Consider the following 27,468-nt stretch of genomic DNA (forward strand, 5'->3'; position numbering starts at 1 on the left):
GCATCATAACCTCCCGATCAGGCTGTTGAAGGCCAGCATCAGTGGTTACCTGAGGTGAGGACTTGATGGATGACTGTTTCCGCTCCTGGATGAAAACTCCTGCTGGAACCTGTGCGCGGGTTGATCCTAGCTTGGATAGTATATCTGCGCCAACATTATACTCCCGTACCACATGATGAACCTCCAGGCAGAAACATTTATTTTCCAGCTTGCGCACTTCTTGTACATAAGCGTCCATGGTCTCCTTGTTGCAGTCCCACTCTTTGTTGACTTGCTGAACGAGGAGAAGTGAATCGCCATATATAAGTAGTCGTTTGTTTCCTAGTGATATCGCCAAACGTAACCTGTGAAACAAGGCTTCATACTCGGCTTCATTATTGGATACCTCCCAAAGGATCTGGAGGACATACTTCAGCTGTTCACCTCGTGGAGAAATAAATAGAACTCCAGCGCCACCGCCATCGAGCTTAAGAGATCCATCGAAGTACATGGTCCAGTGCTCTGCCTTGTCGACTGGAATTGGGACTTGGTTCTCACGCCACTCGGCCATAAAGTCGACTAGAGCTTAAGACTTGATTGCAGTGCGTGGCTTGAAGTCGATGGACAAAGCCTCCAGTTCCACTGTCCACTTTGATATATGCCCCGTGGCATCTTGATTATAAAGAATATCCACCAACAGAAAATCCGTAATCACAGTAATCTTGTATTCGTCGAAGTAATGGTGCAACTTTCTCGATGTAATCAGTATAGCGTACAAAAGTTTTTGAACTGTCGGGTATCGTACCTTGGATTCGGAGAGTACCTCGCTGACGAAGTATACGGGCCTCTGCACTCCAAACGCATGGCCTTCCTCGCAGCGCTCGACTACAATGACACTGCTGACAACATGTGTTGTCGCCGCAGTGTAGAGTGGTAGATTTTCTCCCGGCAGTGGTGCTGTAGGGACCGGAGGAGACTGAAGATGATGTTTCAGATCTTGCAGGGCCCGCTCGGCCTCCTCCGTCCACTGGAACTTGTCTTGGCATTTCTGGAGCTTGAAGAAAGGTAGTCCTCTCTCTCCGAGTCGGGAGATGAACTTGTTCAGGACTGCCACACATCCTGTTAGCTTCTGCACATCTTTGATTGTGGCCGGAGCCCCCATATCAGCGATGGCAGTAATCTTCACAAGATTGGTTCCAATTCCCCAGTTGCTGACGATGAATCTGAGCAATTTCCCCGATGGTACTCCGAAAACGCATTTAGTTGGGTTGAGCTTCCACCAATACGTGCGTAGGCTGCTGAACATCTCTTCCAAGTCTGCAATCAGGTCGTCGGGATTCCTGGTCTTGATGACCACGTCATCCATGTAGGCTTCAACGTTCCGTTGCAGCTGATTAACAAAACACATCTGAATCGCGCGCTGATAGGTTGCTCCTGCGTTTTTCAATCCGAAAGACATAGTTTTGTAAGCGTATATCCCGAACAGGGTGATGAACGCGGTTTTGATTTGATCTTCCTCCTTAAGCGCAATCTGGTGATATCCCGAATAGCAATCAAGGAAGCAGAGGAGTACACAACCCGCCATCGAATCGACGACTTGATCAATGCGCGGTAGCCCGAAGTGATCCTTAGGGCAATGCTTGTTGAGATCGGTGTAATAAACGCACATTCTCCATTCATTATTCTTTTTCCTTACAAGGACGGGATTAGCTACCCACTCTAGATGGATTACTTATTTAATGAAGCCAGCCGCGAGGAGTTTAGCTATTTCCCATTTAATTGCCTCACACTTGTCGTGAGCAAACCTTCGAAAGCGTTGCTTTTTGGCACAGCCTGTGGGTGTACATTCAGACTATGCTCGATCAGTTCCCTGGGCACCCTTGGCATATCCGCTGGTTTCCACGCGAATATATCTCGGTTAGTCCGAAGGAAACTGACGAGCGCGAGCTAAGCCTGCGCCGATGACGACAGTCTTGGATGAGTCACCCTTCTGGAGCTGGATCGACTTGAGAGCCACATCGCCGGTCGACTGGATGCTCGACTTGCTGGCCTTTCTCGTAGGGATTTCCAGTCTGGCTTCGGAGAGCTGCTGCGAGGCCGCGAGTACTTCCCGTGAAGCATCTGGTACGTGCGTAGTCGATGCATACTGGATTGCCTCCTGGTTGCAAACATATGACTTCTTCAAGTCGACTCGGAGAGTGAGTACTCCACTTCGTCCTGGCATCTTGAGAAGCAAATAAACGTAATGCAGCACTGCCATGAATTTGGCGAGTGCCGGTCGGCCCAATATGGCATGATAAGAAATTTGAAGTTGGCAACTTCGAATTTAATGAACTCGGTGCGGTAGTTCTCCCTCGTGCTGAAGGTGACTGGAAGAACCACCGTGCCAAGTGGATGCGTCGCATTACCTGGGAAAATGCCGTAGAAAGGAGACTTGCTTGGAAATTGTCCGTCAAGTCCAGACCCATCTTTCGCAAAGTGCTGGCGAAAATGAGGTTAAGACCACTCCTGCCGTCGATGAGCACTTTGGTGAGCCTGACTTCTGAAATCACCGGATCCAGGACCAGGGGGAACTTACCGGGCTCCGAGAAGCTTGTCTACTGATCATCACGTGAGAACGAGATGGGGACCTCCGACCAACAGAGTGGTCGTGGTACCGCCGGCTCGACAAACATGATCTCCTGGAGAAGCAGTTTCTATTCCCGCTTGGAACCGAAGTCTCCATCTTCCCCGAAGATGACATTGACGGTCTTTGAGGCATCCTGGAACTTCGCGTTGTGCGATTTGTCCCATTGGTCATCCTCTTCGGGTTCTTTGTCTGCTGGCTTGTTCTTCTTGCCGCCGCCGGGAGTGCTAAATGTCCTCCGGAGGTGGTAGCAATCAATTGCCGCATGATTGGCACCTGGATGCTATGGGCATTTCTTTTGCAACAGCTTTTTGAACTCCTCCAGTGTTGTTGTCTTCTTGCCTCTTGAGGGACGGTCCACAGCCGCGATGAGATCGTCTGGCTTGCGCTTTCGGGGTTGACTCGAGTAGTCCCGCTGGCTCTTGTCGGTACGGTTGTCGTTTGGACACCTCAGGTTGCTATCATTGCACCTCGCGAACCGCTCTCGCATCTTTTCCTCCAGCTCGGACCAATTGTGCATCATGTCACGAAGCCCTGCAACAGTTTTCGGTCTGTTCCGCCCAAAGTCTATATAGATGCCTGGGTCGGTGATGCCGTTGTAGAACCAGTCGATGATGTCTTCCTTCGAGATATTCGCAATGGTGGCGTAGATGTCGAAGAAATGACTTGTATAGGATCGCAGGAGCTTGTTACGTTCGTGTTTACATTGAGCAAGATCGTGATGAGTACCTGCATGAGTGATCGCCCCCCTGAAAGTTGTCGATGAAGAACTTCTTACGCCGCTCCCAGGAGTCGATCGAGTTGTTGCTGAGGTTCTCCAACCACGTGAGCGGCGTAGGGTCCAAAGCCATCGGGAAGTAGACGACCTTGGTGATGTTGGAGCCCCCTGCGACTTTGATGGCGGTGGAGTAGCAATGTAGCCATTGCTGAGGAGCTTGCTTGCCATCATACTTGGTGATCCCGATCGGCTTGAAGCCCTCAGGGTACTTGTAACTGCTGAACCGTGCGGAGAAAGCTGGAAAACGGTCGCTGCAGTCAGTACCCTCTATCTTGGCTACTTCGTGGTCTCTGCGCCTAGAATCGATTATGCACCGCGTATCGCGTCCTTCATTGATTTGCTGGCGCAGGTCTTCTGGAGGGTTACGATGATTGGCCTGTCGCGGGTTGCCTCCTGGAGGTGGCTGTTGCCTCCCGCCAGTTGGCTGACTCCCGCGAACGTTGTCGTTGTTGTTGCTGCGCTAAGGTTGAGGATGGCCACCTGCCGTTCGACTATGAGTCTGGCTGCAGCTTTCACCCACGCGCTCTTCCCTAATGGTGGACGTCGGGTTTTGTTGATCGAGCTGAACCCAAGCCCTTTGCGCGTAGCGAAGTGCTTGACGCAGATTTGGATCGTTACTACGCTCGAGTATAGTAGTTACCCTAGTGATGTTGGCCACCGGAGTCCTGAAACCCCGCTCGCTTACGACAGCAAATTCGGCATCCAGCTCGTGATGCATAGATCATATGCGCTCATTGACCCTCCTTCGCCGGACTGCGCGAGCTCTGTTCCTAGCCCTCCGTGCCTCACGATCGGCGTCGTTTTCATCGCTGGCGTTGGCTGTGGCCTCATCTTCAGATATCGCATCAAATTCGACGATGGGCAAGTCGTCATCATCCTCGCCTTCTTTCGCCATCAGCACGTGGTGTGAGATGAGCTCATCAGAGCTCGCCTTGACTAGCTCAGTCGACTCCTCTGCCATGGTGGCTAATGATCTGCCCTCCTGAAAAGGCAAGGGCTCAATGTGTGCCACAAGTTGGTCTTCGGCCTCGAGCAGATCAAGTAATTTCATGCCTTGCCAATGCACGAAACGGCCCTCTGGAGTAGAGGTGATTGTCAGACCGTTGTGACCAAGACAACCCGAGGCCCCCCGGCATGCAGTGGCTTCGGGCTTTCCGATTTGGAGCAAAGAGTCCAAGTCCTTCTCTAATGTGAAGAGGGACTCAGGGTTGTTGACCTCTTGAAGATCAGTGCCAAATTGCGTAGACTGAGTCGTGATCGGCTATGCGAGATCTCAGATTGGAATGAGTCTAACCCAAGCAAGGTTGTTGCGGCGCCAGAAGATGTCGCGCCGAAAGTAGACTCCTCCTCGGTCCTCGTAGCGGAACCATAGATTGACAAGTTGTTGAGATTATCGACAAACTCGTCGAGGTCGCTATGAAAACTCGCCGCGGGAGTTTTCAGCTTCATGTCGACGAGGAATCGACGGAAACTGCCCGCACCATCTGCGACACAGACCCACGAGCCGAAAACAAACGTCGTGCCCTGAGGGGGCACATCACTGGTGAACTTGAACAATGCCATCGAGTTCACCGGTGGATCTTCGATGCGGTCCCCTACCTGGCGCGCTAGCTGTCGGTGTTTTACCGGCTGCCCACCGAGGGGTATACCCGAGGTGGTAAGTTTAGGTTGGGAAACGCCGAGATCAGGAACTCGAAGGTGCAAGGAACACAAGATTTAGACAGGTTCGGGCCGCGATGTGCATAATACCGTAGTCCTGTGTGGTGGTTTGTATTGCCTTGGGTGTTGATGTTATATTTTGAAGGGGCCCCTGCCCGCCCTTATATATCCGGGAGGACATGGTTACATGAATCCTTGTCCAATACTAGCCAAGGAATCGTACTCAAGTACAACTCGAGTAGTTTCCTTCTGTACCGATTAGTCCTACCTCGCATACGAGCAGAGTACAACACAGATAAGGTATAGGACAAGTTCTATCTCCTAATCCTGTATAAACTACGTTATGTACACAGTCCCGTAGTCCCGGATCTGACAAATGGTGCAATCAGTTCTGTTTCTTTTCTTTTAGCACATATTTCTTGAGCTAATAACTTGAACCATTATCTTTGAATGGAATCCACTTCTAGTTCAAATCACCATCTTCACAATATGATTCTAGAGAAAGATTGATACTTGCTAATTTGAACATCATACATAACCAAGATTTTTTAAGTTGAATCCAAAGAAATTTTTTTCACCCTAGCGTTGGTTCCTCGGCACAAACCCATTGCTTTTCTCCAAGCTTAGTCCCTCAAAATACTATCCCGGATTCTAACCCTTCATCTTTGCATCACATAGAGCTCCACAAAAGTTTTGTATCACAATTAAATCATCCATGAAATCCATTCTTCATAATTCTTTGCAACTTATATCTTCTATTGATAGATTGTCCATTTCTTCATAAGAAATTTCCTTCTAGTGCTATGACTTTATCAACAAGCTTCATTTGGATATGAGAATAGAGAGTTGTTATCAAACACGTGACTCAATCCGTATAATATTTATTGGTTGTCAATATCATCACTTTAATCATAGTCTAGTCAGAAGTTTTGTTATACGAGCCTTTTATCTTAACTTTCAATATCTTTCATCACAAATATTCCATTGATATGACATCAATTCCTACTCATATGCTCAACAAGATGATTAGTTCTTTAATCTTAGTGTTATTCAATTCACCAAAACCAACTAGGCGCCTAGATGCACATTCAATCTCCCCATTTTTTGTGATTGATGACAACCCCAATTAAAGCTTACAAAAGGATATATCAATGAAGCTTTGGAAAACTCAGATTTAGGATGAGCTCTCCCTAAATATGTGCATTGAATAGAATTCAACAATTTTGGCCTCAAATGCCATTTTGCACATATTCAAAAGATAAAGCTCCCCTAAATCTCAGCATCCGTGGGGTGAAAAATAAGTGTGTGAACAAATTATACGTGATGCATATGGCATATATCTCACACAGCAGCAAGATAAAAGAAGTTAACTAGTTCTGTCAGGCAAACTCAGGAACTCCCAAAATTAAAACTTGGAATCTCCGGGTTTATTAATTATATCAGGCTAAAGGCCTAAAATCCGGAACTTCCGGACTGCAAATCCAGAACCTCCGGGTTTGCCAGGGAGAATTGACTAAAAACAATATTTCATCAAAATAAACCATTTCAACAAATTACCAAGCATCAAGTCTTAATTTAAAGCATTAAACAGGATTAGCCACATACTAGCACATATTACAAATTGTTCTCAAGTCCACATAAGCTAAACCGAATTGATTACACGGTATGTGGTATAACGCACATAAATCTGGAACTACGGATTTGGAAACCCAGAACTTTCGGTTTTGTCCGGGCAGAAACAATGATAGCAGCAACTGAAGCTTTAATACATCATCTTCTCCCCCTTTGTCATCCATCACCAACAAAGGCCTGAGGGGAGTCCATCTGCAAGCTCCTACTGCTGATCATCATCTTCATCATCATTTTGACTACCATATCCACTTGTTTCTTGATCGGGATCACTAAGGTGTTGTCAAAACATCCAAGATGTGAAATTATCAAATCCATATGATGGTGGAATACTAGGAGGTGGCTGTGGCATAAATGGAGGTGGCGAAGGTACAGGAGCAGCAGAGGGATCGACATATGTAGGATTAACATAGGAGGCACTAGGAAATGATCCACTTCCATAGAGCTGTCCCCAATAATTTTCTTGTTGATATCTTATGTTAACTTGCTCCAAATCCTCAAGTTTACTTTGCTGTCCTTTGGAGCAAACGGAAGAAGGAGGATCATTTGGTAAAGCTACCTTTTGTATTTTCTTTAATCTCGAAGTGTCTTTCTTTCTCCTTTGGCTCTCCTTGTGTACAACATTATTTGTTGATTTACATTCCAAATATCAAGTTGAACATCTTTCTTAGTGGAGAGGGGGGTTTTCCCGGCCGGTTTATCTCTCTAGAGCCACCTCGTCGAGAATGGGAGCGAGAAGGAGGTGGTGGAGCACTAGGAGCATGTGAAGGAGCATTAGGGGCAGCTACATTATCAACTTGATCAGCAGCTTGCTGTCTTATTTGTATCACTTGAGCTAGAGTGGATTCGGGATGATAGTCCTTCTTAATATCAATAGGAGTATGCACATAATCACACTCAAATCTCTTGTTTGTCTTTTGATCAATCATGTACATAAGCACCATAATCACAACACTTTTGAGGTGATTCTGAAATGGACTCGATTTCCTCCCAAATATAGTCAAACACACTAAACTCCGGCTCACTAGAACATAGAGCTAGCAATAAATTTCTGCCAAATGCTGAGATGTTGTGTGCATCACCCTCTCTTGGAGCAAGTGTCTTTTGAAAGAACTTGTTGAGATAGCCATAGAATGGAATCAAGCCTTTAGGTCCACCATACTCCCACTCTCTCCCAGGCAAGTACATATCCTTCATGTCTTCTTTGGGAAGATGTGACCCGATATGGATCGTGTTGCGCCCATAGTCAGCTTTCCCAAACCCAAACATGACAACAAATTCAAAGTAATTGATCTTGTACCATTTGCCTTCGGTCATCCAATGGACCCATCTCACATCTCCGTCCTTCTCAAAATAGCAAGTGGCATAGAATTGAGCAATGATCTCATTGTTCCAATCATATTTGAACCCCATTATTTTGTACACATGCTTTGCCTTGCATTGGGCAATTATCTCATCAAAGATAGGTTCATGCATATCTTCAAATTTTTACTAATCTATATATTGAGAGCGAGCAACCTTGTCTTTGTTGCTGAGTATAGCACTCTTATAAAAATCTTGATGAAATTTTGTTTGGAACCGATATTCTACGCTTCTTCCCTTTCTAACATCGAATGGATTTTTCTCTCTTTCATTTCTTGCCTTCACTGTCATCTCTCGTTTCATATAGTCAACTTTGACATAGTCACGAGGGACACTAGGATTTCTCATCATAACCCCGGTCACAAAGACAGGCTGTCTGGACTGCTCATCCTCTTCCTCATCTTCACCATGTTGATCACCACCATTTCCACCACCATTTCCACTACTAGCACCATGACCACCACTGCTGCCGCTGCCTCTCATGAACCTACCACTCCTCTTCATCCCACGAGGAGATATTTGATAGTTCTCATCACTTTCCTCTCCATCATCACTAGGTGTGTCACTGCCAATGCCACTGTTTTCCTCTTGAATTTCTGCAGCTGGCTCGTCATCAATGTGCAAAGTGCCTCTAGAATGTTGTCTCATTGATGCCCTTGTTGTTCTCCCTAGAGGAATGTTGGGATTCTTGCTCCTTGTTCGAAGAACAAATCTCTCATCTCCTTCTAAAGGTTCTGTGATCAGACAAGACATCAAGAATTTAGGGTATGATTGACTCGGGCAGAATGACTAGAGAAATTTAGAGATATGAACAGATGGTGTGCTCTTTGTGTATATCCGGAACTTCCGAGTTGTGATACCCGGAATGTCCGAGTATGCACAGAGAGACCCACACACAACGATATGAATGGCTTAGCGTTCTCGCCTCACTTGTATGCATGCAAAAGACTGCAGGTTGTCAACATCTCTCCTACATGTGTTTTTGTTTTCTCTTTTTTTTTGTTATAATTATTGGCTAGATTATCTATATCTTAATGCACAAAATGGTATCCCATTTTATCATTTTTTGTTGTAGTATTTACACATGCGAAGAAATTTCTAACCACCAACATATGATGTAGACTTTAAACAGAAAACATAATCTTGCAATTTGACCGGCTTGAGCTGTTCTCTTGCTGAAATTATAAAAAAACTATTATATATTTTTATATTTGCATGTGTAGAGTTTTTATGACTACGACATGCAATGTTGACATTTGAGAAAAGCAACTTGAAACAACATGATATGTCAGATTCATCCTAAAAACCTATATATTTTCATACTTGTATATATGTAAAAGAAATTTATGACCGCCGATGATGTGGTAATTCAAGAAAAAAGCAACAAAACATATTAGACCTATTCTCTTGTTCTGATCATAACAACTATATATATATTTTCATACTTGGATTAGTGTTGAAAAAATTGGTTTTGGAAGTATAAAAATCCATTAACATAGAAAATATTTAATTTTTCTTTTCCTCTAAAATATAGATTAGAATCTATCACACATAGATTATGGTTCACGATTTGTATATTTTGTCTATTTGTGCCAATGCACGGAGCCGTATTATCTGTTTCTTGAACTTGTCTCAATCAAACATATATAAGTCCTCAAGTGATAGAGTCATATTATCTGTCGTAGATTTGCACTGTTGTACACAACTAGAATGCTAGTAAGAAGTGTTCTCAAGCATACAATTAAAGATAAACTTATCATAAATAATATAAAAATCATGTTTTGCACTAAAGATAACCATTATTGGATCAAATAGAAACAATAATATCATTTATCAGTCATGGTTCCTAGTATCAATCATCTTGATCGGAGTTTGTGGTGATCCTTTTAGTTTGAATAAATGACACACATTTGATGGTGATGGACATGTAAACGAACACAATTCTTTGATCAAGCATGCATCTTATGTAGTTCAATGTTGCCAATGCAAAAAAAAAATGTGAATATCAGACTACATTGTGTTTTGTAGATTGTCTTATTATGTTGACAATCTTGGTAAGGAGGAGAATATGCACCCTATTTTATATAGAGATTCCTAAATAATGACTTGATGTAGGCAATAACCTTAACAAATTTTGGTGGTTGCTACAAGATCGTATGTATAAAGTAAAAGATATCTACAATTTTGTGAGAAAAAAACTCATATATAGCTTCTCCCCCAACACACAAATAGAGAGAGAGAGGGAGAGACGGAGAGATATTTCATACATCATCAAATGCCATATATTACCCTTGTTATAGGCTATAGTATCCTAAAAATAAATCAATGTTTAGAAGATACAAGAAAATTTTAGAAACTAAGAAACTATGATATAGCGGAGAGTTGAGATTTTATGATTGTTTTAAATTTCGATACACATCTGGATTTTATTTTAGTATAATCAAATATATAGGTAATGAAACTAACTGCATATTAAAAGGATACTTGGTGAAAATTTTAGAACAACAATTACCATCTAAGGTCATGCGGATTTTGCAACTCAAAGGTTTATATTGGAGGATATGAAAATGACTCTAACATGATAGTATTTGTATCATACCACCAGTACTTGTTAACTATTAGTTGTTTGCCCCTGTTTATATCTTAAAATGAAATTGAGCCTGATTATTATATATTAAATCGTTGAAGATGACTACATATGGTAATTCTGGATATTTCTTTTAATTTTATAGCATGATTGCAAAGTGTGTTTACACGCGATATTTCATCTATATAAATCATAAACATTATGTGGGACCTAGTTGTTAATGATTCTCCTTGGACTGACTCCCTGCCAATGTATCAAAATATTGTTAAACCGATTTTTAACTCTAAGACATCTTGTTTTCTGTAAACAGTAAAATAAATGGTGAAGGTGGCTTTGTGGAACCCACCTGCTAGGAATATGCTAGTTGTTTACAAAGCCCACTCGTCGTGGTATCCAGATGTCAGCAGATCCTGCCTTTCACAGGATCTATTGTCAATGTATCCTGGAAATAGTTGAGCGTGGAACATATGAGCAGTATGAAATTCTTTAGAATTGCTCCACAAAATTGAAATGTTAATATATAGGTATTAATATAGATGTATTGATGAGAAATGATAAAAAAATTCAAATATCAATGCTTGATACGTGCAAAGCTTGCAATTAGAGTATAGAGTCGAAGAAAAAAAAATCTTGTACATGTGAGTACAAAGAGTGGACGATAGATATTTTGGGCCAAGCAGCCTGCCCAATCCAAACTCGAACAAAAAAATCTTTTCCTCGCCAAGGCCGAAAGGCGGCCGGAGCAGCACTCCGTTATCTTCTTCGCTTCACTCCTTCCCCTTTCCGCTCGCTCTCCGCCCCTCCCCCCTCTCCGCCGCCGCCGCGGCGGCCATGGTGGCGCTCGCCTCCCTCTCGTCTCTCTGCCCCTGCGGTCTGGCTCGCCGCCGCGCCGCCTCTGCTTCCGCTTCCGCCTCCGCCTCCGTCTCCATCTCGTGCTGCGCGGTCGCGACCCCGTCCTCAGGGAAAGGTACCCATGGCTGCCCCCCTCCTCCCCTTCTTATCTCTGCTGCTTATTGCGAATGGAGTTGCGGGATTGGAAATGGACTCGTGCTGCAACTTTATCTCAAACTCGTGAATCACCGTGTCGAGCTTATGCTGGTTCCGATCCCAAATTGACCCGTCAATGTGCAACTCCGAAGCTTCGCTGGAAGCGGGGTTTCCAGGCCCGGAACCTCTAATGCTAGTAACTGTTCATTTCCATAAGAAAAATTGGACGAAATGAGATGGGTTGGATTCATCTACACGTAACTTCTCCTTAAACCCACTTGTCATTTTAATTTGTAAACCATCCTTGCTCTATTTCTCCAACAAGATGTTTTGGCTTGCGAACGAGCTCATAGGTCGGTGGTCGGGCTGCTGGATGCAGCGCCCACCGCCCGCGTTCGAGCCTGGCTCAGTGCGGGTTTCGCACCAGGGGCTGTGCCCCTTTAATAATCTCTGCAGCCTCTCTCGCGTGGTGCCACAAAGGGAGTGCGAGGTGCCCGTCATCTACGGAGTCGAGGATGGTTCCGGTGATCTCTCGAAGGACGCGGTCTTCTGATCTGTGTGTAGTTGTAGTCCTGGTTGCGTGAGTGTGGTGTGTGTGTGTCGGGTTGTGGCGTGTGTGCGTGCATGAACAGATACTACAGCTGTACGCAGATGAGAGGCGTAAAAAAAAAGATGTTTTGGCTTGTCATATGATGTAGGGATTCAGCTGTTTACAATCCATTCTCTTTAATGTGCAGGGCCTCAAGAATCTAGAACACCGCGAAAAAGGTTGAGAAGAACTGAGGGTGCCACTAAGAGCTTGGAAGATTCAGTCAAGCGAAAGATGGAGCAGTTCTATGAAGGAGTGGATGGTCCGCCCCTCCGAGTACTCCCGATTGGCGGTCTTGGGGAAATCGGCATGAACTGTATGCTTGTGGGGAACTATGACAGATATATCTTGATTGATGCAGGGGTTATGTTCCCGGAGTACGTATTCCAAACCGTATCTTGCGCCTTCTTTCACAGCAGTTGAGCTCCCATTATTTTTGATGTCTTTCTAATCTGCGCATATGTATTTCTGAACTCCACATTTCTTGAAAAGAATCATAAATATAAATTCGATATGTACTCGATTCTGTGCTTGGAGCCTCAGACTTGAACATAGTTTCTTTATAATAGAAAGTCATATGTACGAGTGAGGGCCTAAGTAAATCACTATGTCTCCTGTAGTCTATTGCATGCCACATAATGACTTAGCATTTCTGTAGATCTATATATATTCTGTGTTAATTTTTCTTCTCACACATGCTGATTTTCCACTGAATTATATTCGATAGTGACTTAGCAAATACTCCTAGCTTGTCATATTCTGTGCTTAGAGCCTCAGACTTGAACATAGTTTCTTTATAATAGAAAGTCGTATGTATGAGTGAGGGCCTAAGTAAATCACTACGTCTCCTGTAGTCTATTGCATGCCACATAATGACTTAGCATTTCTGTAGATCTATATGTATTCTGTGTTATTTTTGCTTCTCACACATGCTGATTTTCCACTGAATTAGATTCTATTTAAAATTTTGTCAGTTATGATGAGTTTGGTGTGCAAAAGATTATCCCAGACACCACATTCATCAAGAAATGGAGCCACAAAATTGAAGCAGTGATCATAACGCATGGCCATGAAGATCACATCGGTGCGTTGCCTTGGGTAAATAATTCTCCTGTTACTCGAATACACCATTCCAATTCATCATGAAATCAATATGCTTGCTTGGGTATGATGCTACACACTTAAGTTATAATGTTGTATGAAAACCAGCAATCCTCTCCATCATTATTTGTGTCACAGATCATTCTACAATCTACAGTCTAAATACTGCAAAGGAGATTTTGTTGTCCTGCTGAAAAGTTATATATGTTGTCTACAGGCTGTTTAATTTGGTACCTAGCATTTTCCTTTTGTCGACTCTTAGTGTGATTTAACTTAAACACTGGCCGGGTATTCTTCTTTTGGTTTGACAATGTTATAATACATAATCAATGGTATATAGTGGTCATTAAGCACACGAGATCTTTATATGCTGATAGTAATCCAGAACTAGGACTACTAGAAAGTTCTCTCTTCGTTCCTAAATCAATGCCACTTCAGGCCAGGTTTGTCCTATTAAACAGACTCGAAGTATGGATGAGTGTACCGGTGCTGGTGATCTAATTAGCTTGACATCTTTATTTCGTATTTCTAGAATTCCTATCTCACTCTTGACTTAATGTGAGGGGGATTCGGTAGCTGGATATTATGCATCTGATCTTTCTCATCTATCAAGTTGAAATTCTGCACATATTTGGAACTACCACATGCTCATATTTTCTATCATCTTTACTGTTAATAGGTCATCCCAGCATTGGATTCAAGCACACCGATTTTTGCATCATCTTTCACCATGGAGGTAACACTCAAATTGTTCTGATAACTCATAGCTTTGGTATTTGTCACTGTTGGCTGTAGCATAAGTACAGTAAAATTGTATCAGATCTTCTTGAATTTTGAAACGCATTTATTCATACTTGAGCAGCTAATAAAGAAGCGTTTGAAGGAGTTTGGGATATTCCTCTCATCCAGGCTTAAGGTTTTAAGAATTAAAAAGAGATTCCAGGCTGGACCTTTTGAGGTTGAACCCATTCGTGTAACTCATTCAATTCCTGACTGCTGTGGCTTAGTGCTTCGCTGTGCTGATGGCATAATTTTTCATACTGGTGACTGGAAAGTAAGTTCCAACAATAATTGTATTACTATATTTTATGTAATTTTACCTATTTTGCATAACTTTATTTTTTCTGGTAGATTGATGAATCACCAGTGGATGGAAAAATTTTTGATCGAGAAGCACTAGAGGAGCTCTCCAAAGAAGGTGTTACTCTTGTAAGTCGGTCCAATATCTGGGCTAGTTTTGTTTCTTTAGTTAAGGTCATTGACTTAGCTTGCACCCATGCTGCCTGGCCTCAGATGCATTGGTGCAGCTTGCACATATTAATAAAAAGGGAACATATGTGCTAATATCAATAAACCAAAGAAGTGTTCACCTAGGTCTCACATATACTGATATGAGCAGCTCTTTGTTGATTTGTTTCTGACTGTGTTTCTTTCGTTGTTCCTGGTTTCTTTCTCTTCAATCCAAGATGATGAGCGACTCAACAAATGTACTGTCCCCTGGAAGATCAATCAGCGAATCTGTTGTTGCTGGTTCATTGTTGCGACATATTTCAGAAGCAAAAGGAAGAGTAATCACGACACAATTCGCTTCAAACATACATCGAATTGGGAGCATTAAAGCTGCTGCAGATTTAACGGGCCGAAAGATGGTGATTTTTTGAAATCTTATTTCAACAGATAATCCTCTGGTTACCTAATTTTTAGTTTTGATGAACTGGAACAGGTTTTTGTTGGAATGTCACTCAGGACATACCTTGAAGCTGCATTCAAGGATGGAAAGGCACCACTGGATCCATCAACCTTGGTATGCAGCAACTTTATTATATTAGTTGCATATTCTTTGCGCTGATTGCTATTGTGATGTTATTAATGATGCGATGTTTTGAATGATATTTTCCTTTTGGGGACCTCTTTAATTTATATCCTGGCATTGAGATATGCTGACATCCTTTGTAAGAACAATTTGTTTACTCCCCCTTTTATTAGCTTCAGCTAGCGTCGTGGCAGGTCTGGCAGCTCGTAGAGTAGGCTTCTTGAACAGGTTGTAGAGTGGCTTGATTCATACTTTCGGTTCTGCAGATCTTTTAGCCCATCACATTCGAATGGGTTGAGTGCTAGTTGCATCAGGTCTGGCAGCTTAGAATAACTTGACGTTTATTGTGTTTTGTCCAGGTGTACAGCTTCCTTTGTTAGTGTTCCGTCTTTGTTAATTGCTGTTAGAACCTTACTTGTCCTGGGAAAAATCTATGTACACCAAATTTTGCTTTTCATAATCCTGCTAACTAGCAAGCGCCATCTGTCTTGGACAAAGTGCACACAAAAGAGCCTATGGGTTCCTGCTGAGAGGACTTCAGTTTACTTACCAATAAACATATGATAATTCAATTATAATCTCAGTCTGTGTATGCAAATGCTTTAGTTGTCTTAAATGATTATGAATAATACACTGACTTGATGGTTGAGTTGTTCTCAAGTATTACTAGATTTGCCTTTATTCAGTGTGTGTGCGTGTGTGTGTGTATATATATATATACACGTATGCCACATGATGTCACTGTTGGTACAATCTTTTGATACGACATGTTTCCATGTCTTTGAATTTGGTTTCCTAATTGCATAGTAGAAATTTCCTGCAGGTCAAGGCAGAGGACATGGATGCGTATGCCCCTAAAGATCTTCTGGTTGTCACTACAGGATCACAAGTAAGACTTCAGGCTAATAGACCTAGTCACCTAGAGTTTCGGTTGCTCATCGACCACCTTATAAGTTATAACTCATGCGTCTCTGTATCGAACTTTACCAGGGAGAGCCACGTGCAGCTCTAAATCTTGCATCGTATGGGGGAAGTCATGCTCTTAAATTATCCAAAGAGGACGTCCTCCTTTATTCGGCTAAGGTATTGCTATTTGTCCTTCACTTTATTCTCTTTGATATTTTTTCTCACAACCCCTGAGGTTAGTCCCCTGGGATGGTGTTACATATGTTAGCTACCTATGCCTGTTAATATCGGTTATGTATTCACATCAATGTTTGCTCTTGTTGTTAAGTAGCTGTATGGGAAGGACTGGCTTATATTATGAAGAAAAATGTTTCTTTTAGTATATGAAGGTTTGTGCGAATCATTAACCTTTTGCTATTAGTCAAGATACATCTGAGATTGCACCAAATTTGTAAGTGGAAAAACATTGGAAGCGGTGTGCCCTCCATGCATTGTTTATTCTAGTCCATAGACCTAGAATGGTACTGAATGTGGTACTGAAAATGCATTTGGAAATAGTTCCAGATGTAATCGTTTGATACTTCATTTCTAAATTTCAATCATTCCAAAATGCTAGGGCTGCCATACCGAAAAAGTGTTTTTATTTGAAAGTAAGCATTGAAAACTAAAAATGCATTTGGAAATAGTTCCAGATGTAATCGCTCGATACTTCGTTTCTAAATTTTAATCATTCCAAAATGGGTTGCCTTACAAAAAGAAGTGTTCTTTTGAGAGTAAGCATTTGCAAACTAGCATCCTCATATACTCTTCTTTTCAGGTTATTCCTGGAAATGAGACGAGGGTGATGAAGATGATGAATCGCCTCACTGATCTTGGCCCAAAAATTATCATGGGTAAGGATTCTGGCCTCCATACCTCTGGGCATGCCTACCGCGATGAGTTGGTAAGTTTCCTTCTCTGCTGGTTTCTTCTCTTTGATGTGATCCAGTGCCAGCAACATAGTAGTTCCTTCATTATTGCGATAACATATTAGCAATAGTGTGCCCTGTCTCCTTGTTTAATGGTGGTGATTTTACCTGATATGCCTTTGATTTATTATTTGCAGGAGGAAGTTCTTCGGATTGTTAAACCACAGCATTTTCTGCCTGTTCATGGAGAGCTCCTGTTTCTCAAAGAACATGAATTACTTGGAAGATCAACTGGCATAAGGCACACAACCGTAAGTAATTCCTTTTACATAGTCAGTGTCTTTGTGCTTCAGATTTGTATGCTAAGGGAGAGAATATGTTGAGGGTTCTCATTCAGCATGGGCTATTGTATTTCAGCAAACAGTAAGGAATGTAGGGCCTTTTCTGCTAGTGTAGCATTGAATTATGTACACAAAAGTGGAACCTATTTGATTCCTAGAATTGTAAATATTCTCATTTTCTGTTCACGTTCCAATGTATTATTAGCATTGCCATCATATAGCAAAGCTCATATATATTACCATTGATAGGGTTCTTACTTCTTAGATTGCTGCTATAATTGCAGGTAATTAAAAACGGAGAGATGCTTGGTGTGTCGCATCTAAGAAACAGAAGAGTTCTGTCCAATGGGTTTGTTTCATTAGGAAAGGAGGATTTTCAGGTGAACCATTTATTTTTCTACCTTTACTTTTCTTGTCTTCAGCAGCTATGATGTCTTTTCTTTAACCCCTTCCCTTATGAGGTTTAACATGACACACTTGTTACAGCTCATGTATAGTGATGGTGATAAGGCTTTTGGTACATCCACTGATCTCTGCATTGATGAGAGATTAAGAATTGCATCTGATGGCATTATTTTTGTTAGGTAATTTCGTGTACAGTTAATTGTGGAACATTTTTTTATGTTTATCTTTAGCAAAATTTTGCCTTATGTGAAATCATGCTGTTTATGCGAACTCTGTAACTGTCAAAATGGTAAAACCATATCTGGTGTTTGTTGTTAGGTGCACTTGAACCATAACTTGTCGTTCCTTTGCAGTATGGAGATCTTCCGACCTCAGAAGGAACATGCTTCAGTGCAGTCAGGTTTGAAAGGGAAATTTAAAATCACAACAAGATGTCTATGGCTTGATAATGGAAGATTATTAGATGCACTCTACAAAGCAGCGTATGCTGCATTGTCAAGTTGCCCTGTGAATTGTCCACTTAGTCACATGGAGAGGATGGTATCCGAAATCTTGAGGAAAATGGTAAGGAAATATAGTGGGAAGAGGCCTGATGTCATTGCGGTTGCTACGGAGAACACCACGGCAGGTTTCTCAGAACATCTTGAAGCTAAATCATCTGGAAACTTTGGAGCTTCCTCAGCTACTAGCCATCTGAGCAGGAGTCCAGCTAGGAGTCTTGAAGGCAGTTATAAAACACATCCAGATAACCCAGATGTTGACTCTGAAGGTAATCTAACCATGCCTTACGAATTACTGTTATGCTGAAGTATACTAGTATCTTTGAATAAACTGTTGCATATCATATGTCCTCAAAGTTTAGACAATGGTATGTAAGGAAGGTAAATTCATAGTGGTACACTCAAACAGGCATCTGGCGTCCTATTTTATGTTAGTTTGTTAGTTATTCATTGATTCATGTAGGTGCACATTGTATCTATACTTTTTATTGTTCTGGTATAAGATGAGTTGACCCTGTCACTATTTTATCACACAGAGACCCTTCCTGAGGCCGTGGGCACAACACCTGATGATGCGACCACAAGCTCCAATGGTGGTGAAGCATTCTTCTCTTCAGATTTGCATCAGCCTAAAACTCTGGAGCACTTTTGGGAGTCATTCAAATCCCCTACTGCTGTAAAAATTGCAAGAATAGTCAACGGAGGGAACAAACAAAATATCGGCAAGATCGGCATAATGAGTAAGGACTCCACCCAGTCAGCTCCTGCTTCAGTTAAATCTTCAAAAAAGAACAAGTGGAAACCTGAGGAAATTAAGAGCTTAATACAGATGCGGGGTGAAATGAATGAGAAATTTCAGAGTGTGAAAGGAAGAATGGTTCTGTGGGAGGATATTTCTGGTAGCTTGATGAACCAGGGAATAAGTCGTACACCGGCACAGTGCAAATCTCTATGGACATCGTTGGTTCAGAAATATGAGGTACACCAACCTTAGGAAGTTTAGGCATAAATTTGTTCCTTTCTTTTATCGCTTGTTGTGATATAAGCTTTTCATTGTTTTAAATGCTTGTTTAGCTAGTTTACATATGCACCATAGATGCTTAAACTTAGCAGGCTGCGCTACTCTTTTTTTCTTAGAAGAAGCAAAAATTTCCATTAACTATGAACTGAGATATCCTCGGTAACCAAGTTCATAATACAAACCGGAAGATCATCCACTATAACTAAGGGATTCTCATCTACTGAACAAGAAAGACCAAGATTGACCAAAACATGAGCAACCCTGTTACAAACTCTAGGCTTATACTGAATACTAGCAGAAGCAAAATTAGATGCCAGGAGAATTAGTAGGCTGCTACTCTTGCAACTTAGAAGCTCAATATCTAACAGTAGGACGTACATTGTTTTCCTTTGTTTTGCAGGAGAGCAAGAAGGATGAGGAGAGCATGAAGACATGGCCTTATTTCTCGGCCATGGATAGGATTCTATCGTGTGAAGGGGAAATGGCAGCCAAATGAATAGATGATGTTGTAGCTTAGCGATAGAAATTTGGGAGATTGGTATTGTAGTGGTTGCCGCGGATCATGTAGAATGTCTACTACACCTGGTGATCTACAGGGACTTCCTTACTCGAATATGATAGGTAGAGGAGGGACCGCATCATCATGTTAGAGAGGGAGCGAGTTGATGGCATGAGAATGATGTACCAGTTCACCATGAGCTCAGGAGTGTGGTTGCTGATGTACGACAAGAACTAGATGTAGTAACTGAAAATGATAGATTTTGCTGGGACATTCAGAACACACTGGCGCTTAACTGCCTCCGTTCGACAAGCGACGTATTGTTTCACTTCACACTGCAAGATTGCTACCGCACATTTAGGGAACACGCATGCTCAGTCATGGATGTTTTAGAGGAGCTAGGCGAAGAATTGGAGAGACTTTGTCTAGCTGCTCAGGTCTCTTGAGCTCAGCTCCTTGCTGACCTGCTGCTGCTTGAGCCTGGCGAGCTCGACGTATTCTCTGCAGTAAAGGTACTGTGCCTCTGCCACGTGGTCCTGATTGCGATCAGGCCCACCTCAAGTCCCTCTGCAGTAAATGCACAGCATTCACCCTTCCGCACGTACGGCGCTGGGTTCTGGAACGCCTCGTCCGACACAGCAAGCCGCGCTCTGATCTCGCCACCTGGTGCTCGGCGGTCTTGATCTAACCATGCGAAATTTGGCTTGCATGATCGCTAAACTAACCCGCTTATATAGCCATGAAAAAACAGCTCACGGATCAAAACATTTGGATTAATTATCCTTTACCCCCCATAACTTACATGGATAAAGCACATTATCCCCCTTTTGAACTCCTTGACACTTTCATGTACTTCACATTCTACAACGAACGGTCAGAGGCTGTCAGCAGGCTCGTTCCACCAACTTCTTTTGGCCATCACAGAAAACTTCCAGCACCTACAGCTTCACCGGCAGGCCGTAGTTGTGGAAGCACCGGATGACCCCGTCGCGGCCGCCGGTGACCACCACCGTGTTCCAGGCGGCGGGCACCTTGGGGCGGCGCTCGTCCACGCCGCCGCAGTTCACGTACTTGAGGGACGGCAGCAGCTTCTCCTCCGGCCACGTCGCGGCGCCCCCCATGCCGTCCGCGAAGAACCACGCCCCGAACGAGCAGCAATCCCGGTCGCGGCACAGGGTGGGGCCCTTCTCCGACGACTGGAGACCGCCGGCACAGCCTTCCTGGTGCAGCAGCCCCGGCCATGTCGCCACGGACGTGACGCCCTCGGAGAAGAAGTGCTCGCAGGACCGAACTGTCCTCGCTCCTTTGGCGCTTTTGCCCCTTAGCTTGTCGAAATTCCAAATGTAGACGTTGGAATCCGCGCCGGCCGACACGAGGTACCGGCCGTCGGATGTCAGGGACGGCGGTGCCAGGGCCTTGGAGCCTCGCCGTCCTGGAACGCCAACACGGGGAACAAACAGTGTTCAAGAGTGTAAGCTGTGCTGCCTGAATATGGGTTGTGGAGTGAGAAACTGGCGGGAAACCTAACCTTCAAACTTCCTGCTGATGTCAGCGCCTTCGGAGACTCTGATTTTCGGACCCGCTGATGCGATCACGATCCCAGCAGGGTCGCCTCTTGAAAACTGCAAAGCGGAATTGATTGAGCAATGTTAAGGAACACAAATGCTTCTTTCTGAGGAGGAGATAAACACGCGATTGAATCAGAGCAGCTAACCTGCAGACTGGTGATCTGGCTACTAGCAGATTTCTTCTTTGTCACCTTCAGTTCTTTCTCCACTTCCATGTTTTCACCTGAATCAAAAGTGCCTGGTTAGGAGCAGCAAATTGTGTGATCTTATTGAAATCCAAAGCGCTTTGTAATACCACGGTAACCATTTCGATGAGCAAAGTTGTATGAACATCAGCAGTGGATGTTACAGTACCTGATTGATCATAAAAGCGGCATCTCCCTGCAACGGTGCCAACAATAAGACCCTGACAAGGGTAGAAATGCCTTGAGTTAGAACCCAACTAGGGAAAATGTGAAAGATTTCGAAACATCTCGATCAGATACTAACCTTTGCATCTGGCTGGTAACTCACAGCACTTATGATGTCCCTTGTATCAGCCCAGTCAACTACTCGCTTCTCAGAAACATCCCAAACACGGACTTTGCCGTCAATTGAGCCACTGACGAAGTATCTTTCGTCAACCGGATTGAATTGAACGCATGTTACTGTTGACAAATTCATCATAAAAAGGAAAAATATCAGTTCCAATCATGAACATTTTAGACAGGAAAATATGGGGAAGAAGAAAGTTTTCATTTTCATCAGAATAAATCTAGTACAGAAGATGCAAAGTGAGAAGCTTTTTCACTATCTAAAATAGAATGCACTATAGGATTTCAAAGCATGTATGGTTTCTTTTCTTATGTTAGCCCATACCATAATCTCTGTGTTTGAATACTGCTAGACAGCCATCACAGCCAACTTTCCACATGCGTACTGTCTTGTCTTTAGATGAGGTCAAGAGAAACTGCAGGAAACATTAAATAGAAAATTAGATACAAAGACAAGAGTTTAGTTATATGATTTAATTGATATGAAAGTTGTTAACTAAATTTCACATGCATATATATTTTTTTCTCCTTGACTCTCACATGATGCATTATCAATCAATACAGGACAAATGAAAAACTTACATCTGATTTCGACCATGTCATATCCAAGATATCACTTGTGTGACCATGAAATTCATGCAGTGGTGTCTCTGCAATGTTGAAAACTTTCTTCGGTATTATGGCAAGGGTACGTCTCCAGCCTTTTCCCACCTTCATTTTCAGGCCCTTGTTTCTGTCCATGTATTCGACGGGAGCCTCTCTGCCATACAAATCTGGAGAGGATTCAACTTCTTGAATCATCCAAATGCGCACAATGCAGTCTTCGCCAACACTCGCTAAATACCACCCGGACGGGCTGAACTTCATGACCCTGATTGAACCCCCGTGGGCTTGGATTTCTTGGCACATATAGACAGCAGAGAAGTCCATCCACTTCTTGTTCTGCTGATCAACTTTTGTTCTAGAAAATGTGCTTGTCTTCAGGCTATTCATAGGTGCGTCATACATACAAATTCTATCTTCTGCCTTCTTTCTTGTAAATCTTCCACAAAAGCTCTTGGGATCCTTTTGCTTATCAGTTGCGGTGATATTCGCCCCTCTTACATGGCTTCGACCACCGCCCTTCCGCAAGAACTCATTAACAAGCTGAGAGAAACTGAGAAAACCTTCAGACTGGTTTATGTTCATGATTTTATCTGTTCCAACCTCCTCAAGTATGCCGGTCAGTCCATCGTGCTCGTTTTCATGAACTACAACTCTGTTCCCAGTACCCAGATCCCTTGTGCAATAAGCACTATCCGGTGCTGGTGCACAATGAGAAAAAGACGACTGATATGAAGAACAGATGCTACTAATTCTCTCCTCCAGGTCACGAAATGCACGATCAGGCAAGGTATCGCCCTGCCACTGCGAAAAGGAGATTCCAGTAGGAATAGGTTGAACTAAGCCCATCCCAATCAGGAATCTGTGCCTCCTTTCATTGACGCTCATCGGTTCACTCGTCCACAGCTCATACTCAGGTCTCCATGATGCTGATAATTGGTCACTTATGCTGCATCTAGCTGTAGAATATGTTGAGCTTCTAATATCATCTGACACATCGAAGAATATGTCATCCCGTCCATCAAAGTCAAGGCTGGACATGTTCGTCGAGCTGCTACTTAGCAAGCAAAACTATCAACATGTAGGATGATCCCTCAGCAGCCCAGCAGGAGCTTGGCATGTGCCAGTTCATCCTCCACATAGTCACAGCATAATTAAGGACTGCAGAACTGCAAAACAAACATGAGATGCAGCGCGTCAGATCCAAATCATGTTGCTTTAAAAGACATTCTGACTTATCGAGGTTATCAACGAGGACAGCAGATTGTTAGCTTTACAATATCACAGAACGAAGAACTAACTATTCAGGAATCAAGAGAAAAAAATACAGAACACACTACTCACCAATAGAGGCAAATGAACACGATTATGCATCAGTTAAGCAGCTACAAAAACATCACAACCCAGATGTAACGAGAAGGGAGACAAGGTGAGCGTACATAGTACTGAAACTTGCTGCATACATGCACAGTTTACACACTACAGTATTTCACACTTGAACCAAACTGCAAGTGTCGCAAAATCCTCTAGAAGCAGCCCAACAAAGTAAGGGAGCTTGGTGGAACAAGGTAGGTTGCCATCTCCTGCAAGAAGTCTCTCTCTCTCTCTCTGCTAGATGTACGCGCCAATCCGCGTCATATATTTCAATTTTTGTAATAAACAACACAAAATGCTTCATGCCCCGCCCAGCACCAAATGGGTAGATATACTCGTAGTCATACAGCACACGTCATGGCATCGCAGACGAGTGCAGCACACATCACGCTACAGTGGATAACTGGATATACTCGTACTGCTAAGAAGAAATCCCCTTTTTTCCTGCATGGAAACGAATAAAAAAAACCATTGTCGTCAGGAACCGACAAAGCAAGCAAACCACTAAGCCATCACCCTTTTGGCCTTGGATGGCATCTGATTCCACACCACTAATCAACCCCATCAAGAAGATTATGCTATGCAATCAACCACCTCAAGAACAAACTTCCCGTTTACTGAAAACACGGAATGTTTTTTTCTGTTTATGAAAATGACTTTTTTTTTCGTTCTCATCGTGCCTTCGAGAACCGCGCACCAGTAGCCGCGGCAGCACGATCCTCCAAGAAGCAAGAACCCAGCCAGAAAAGCAGAGAGCACCCACACGCGCGCGCAGCTGCAGCTACTCTACAAAGCGACGCGCGGATCCCAAGGAAAGGCAGCGGCGGCGGCGGCAGCAGAGGCAGACACGCCAGACAAGACAAGGGACAGGGAGAGCGGAGCTGCCTTTCCTTTCCTGCAGAGCCGGACAGCAAAGGTGACAGCAGCAGCCAGCAGCCAGCTCAGGGTGAGCGTGTGGGCGCTCTACTGTGCCGTCTGTACGGTGCGATGCACCCTGCCCCTCGGCGCCGCCGCCGCCGCGCGCGGCGGAGCAGGTGGTGGGCCGGCCGCGGGCGGGCATTAAAGCCAGCGCCGCCGCCGCGGCAGCGATGGATCTCTCGCCCAGCGTTAATGCGCGAGTTAAAGGACCAATCTTTTCAGCCGGTACGGTACCGTGCATTACTGCTTCTGCTGAAGAGAGAAAGGAAAACGAGCCCTCGCAATCGCAAGGAACAAAAGAAAGGAGAGGAAATTTCTCGCGGTCCCCGCAGCGAACGGCTCTCGAGTTCAGCGGACACGGGCCAAAGAACATGGGCGATTTTTCTTTCAGGCTGAGTTCGCCTGTTTTCTCAGTGCGAGGAACAGGAGCTCCGGCCGTATGACTCTGTTCTGAGTTCTGACCGAAACGAGCAGGATGGAATTGGAACAGGCAGGCATTTCTCAAGCACTGAGAGAGAAGGCGAAATTTTCAGTTACATAGCGGTGAACCGGGGGCTGAGGTAACTGATGGATTAATCCGTATCAGAGTCATCAGAGTAAAAAAGATGACAGATTTTAGGAAAACAAAACAAATACAAAATCAGATGCACGATTTCGATGACAATTCGCACAAATAGTTAGACTCTACGAGAACAGCTCTGCATTCGCGAAACCCGAACCATTCGTTCCCGCGATCCCCATCCAGAACCGAATCAAGACGAGGCTCCGCCCAGCCCGGCACTATTCCATTGAAATCGGAACAGAGTCTTGGGAAAGTTCAGGCACGCGCCAACCGAAAGAGGAACGCGCGCATCCCCACCGCCGCACGGATCAGAGCAGAAACCAAACCGCAGCGAGATCAAGCAGCCAGCACCTTACCCACAGCCCGACGTCGCGGGTCTCGCGGCGCGCGGATCCTCGGCCTCCCTCCCTCCGGGTTGCTTCCCGGGCGCCGCGCCGCCGAACGAGAGCCCCCCGCCGGAGAAGAAGGTTCCGGGCGGAGCCAAGAACCCGCACAGCCGGAGGAGAATTCCGCCGCTTCGCCCTCGCGAGTCGGGTCCTCCGGATTCTTGGCGGACACGCACCACGCGGCCCCTGTGACAGACAGGCTCCAGGAGAAACCCCTGCAGCGCCCTCGGATTAAATCCCAGATGGCGTCGTCTCGGTCGCGCCTGCCCTTCCCACCAAACCCTGTTTATATGTATCTGGGCGCCGCCGGGCCGGGGTCTCTCGTTTCTTTCTCTCCATGGGTTCTCTGCTATCCCGGGGTCACTGGGAGGTGGGGCCAGGGCTGTATCTTGATACGTGGACTTGCAAGCCCGGCCCCAGGATCGCCGGGGGTGATTTTGCTCGCTGTGATTTTCACACGTGCGGATACGCTCTGCAATGTATCAACATATGACTGGAGATTATGACAGGTTTCTTACACGTGGCTACGTGGATAGCTGCCTCTTACACATATTTAAGATGATATGTAGCCCTCTCTATACATGGTCGGTGATAATGTTTGGTTTATTTTCTAATGAGATCTCCACATAATAGATCTGTCGTTAATGTTTGGTTTCTAGATTCAGATGTGCTGAATGTACTGCTAGTCTGCCCTGGCATACCTTAGGCATTGCCTGGAGAACACCACATCAATATCTGGGGTTATGTCTTTTAGTGTAACCTCATGCAAACAATATGATGAGCAGCATACATGCCCACCAAAAAGGTCTCTTGTTTATATTGGCTACGTTTATTTGCCAACTAAAAAAGCCATTTCTTATGCAATACAACAACTTTACTTGTTCCCGCTGAATTTAACAAGCATGGTAGGAGTAGGATGTGTGGTTGGCTGGTCAAACACAAGACACACCGGAAAGTTGATTTGCAAGTGCAAGCCAAGGCAATGTGACGTCACCTGCATAAACTACATGTGCCAAGCATACAGCGTGTTGTTTGGCTCATATCGAACCCCTTTCATTTCTAGGTCATTCCAAATTCCCAGTGACACATCTCTGAGGTAAGTAGGCAACTACTGCTGCAAGAGGAGGTCATATGCGTGCAGAGTAGTTAGAAGCTATTAAGGCCTCTTTGGAACGCAAGAAAAGGAAAAACATGAATAGAACATACTGAGATATTAAATCCTAAGGACGGAAGAAACATAAGAAACAGCAAGAATGTAAATACGAATGGAGAACAGAAGGAATTTGATGGGAGAGAGTGGCAAACAAAATTTTCATGAGATCCAACCCCTTGGTACAATTCCTCCAAAATCTCCATGGAATAAGCCATTCTATAGGAATTGTAGGAACTCGATCAATCCTTTGTAGGATTTGTAAAGGACTTCGTAAGAAAGTTTCCTGTATGATTCCAGTCCTTTACATTTTCTTTATTTCCCCTTATTCCAAAAGGGCCTTATGGGTTATCACTTTGATAGGCTTCAAATTGGTACATTTTTCTTTTTTTTTCCGACAGAGGACATAGATGTGAAATAAACGAGCTCACAAAATTCAGGTTCTTGCCTCCATCTAGGCAACCTGTCTCTATATACTTTTGAAACATGTAAGATATTCTTGGACAGTTGGGCGGTGTACTGCCAGCAGATGGGTGGTGTCCACGCATGTTACCCATCTAGCCGACATAACAAAAGATAATGTGTTTTTTTCGAACAGAACATTTGGAGCCATCGAAAAAATTGGAGGCTTCTTCCCTTTGACTTGCTCACTGTTGCATGCTCTCTCCTTTCCCCATAGCTCCA

At 43.9% G+C, this 27,468-nt stretch overlaps 2 protein-coding genes across 5 annotated transcripts; one reads left to right on the plus strand and one right to left on the minus strand.

Annotated features, from left to right (window-relative positions):
* The first annotated feature begins 11,342 nt into the window (after positions 1-11,342).
* LOC112879984 (ribonuclease J) lies at positions 11,343-19,972 on the plus strand. 2 transcript variants are annotated; one of them, XM_025944427.1, is made up of 17 exons: positions 11,343-11,587; positions 12,345-12,573; positions 13,171-13,294; positions 13,977-14,033; positions 14,160-14,351; positions 14,429-14,506; positions 14,764-14,946; positions 15,021-15,101; positions 15,934-15,999; positions 16,101-16,193; positions 16,834-16,959; positions 17,122-17,235; positions 17,550-17,645; positions 17,752-17,849; positions 18,024-18,439; positions 18,707-19,149; positions 19,592-19,972. In XM_025944427.1, exons 1-17 carry the CDS (start codon positions 11,452-11,454, stop codon positions 19,685-19,687), a joined length of 2,628 nt encoding a protein of 875 aa, XP_025800212.1. In that variant the 5' UTR covers positions 11,343-11,451; the 3' UTR covers positions 19,688-19,972. The 2 variants fall into 2 exon arrangements, with proteins under 2 accessions (XP_025800212.1, XP_025800218.1); XM_025944433.1 differs by lacking the exon at positions 11,343-11,587 and having other exon boundaries at positions 12,432-12,573; positions 13,171-13,280.
* A 427-nt stretch (positions 19,973-20,399) lies between these two features.
* On the minus strand, positions 20,400-25,876 carry LOC112879999. 3 transcript variants are annotated; one of them, XM_025944442.1, is made up of 8 exons: positions 25,605-25,876; positions 22,374-23,563; positions 22,117-22,207; positions 21,748-21,905; positions 21,613-21,664; positions 21,405-21,481; positions 21,219-21,312; positions 20,400-21,122 (listed from the first exon to the last, which is right to left on the minus strand). In XM_025944442.1, exons 2-8 carry the CDS (start codon positions 23,433-23,435, stop codon positions 20,629-20,631), a joined length of 2,028 nt encoding a protein of 675 aa, XP_025800227.1. In that variant the 5' UTR covers positions 23,436-23,563; positions 25,605-25,876; the 3' UTR covers positions 20,400-20,628. The 3 variants fall into 3 exon arrangements, with proteins under 3 accessions (XP_025800227.1, XP_025800242.1, XP_025800236.1); XM_025944457.1 differs by having other exon boundaries at positions 22,374-23,555; positions 25,600-25,876; XM_025944451.1 differs by having other exon boundaries at positions 25,600-25,876.
* Between the last annotated feature and the right edge of the window lie 1,592 nt (positions 25,877-27,468).

Source organism: Panicum hallii, chromosome 1, assembly GCF_002211085.1.
Source record: "Panicum hallii strain FIL2 chromosome 1, PHallii_v3.1, whole genome shotgun sequence".
NCBI lineage: Eukaryota > Viridiplantae > Streptophyta > Magnoliopsida > Poales > Poaceae > Panicum > Panicum hallii.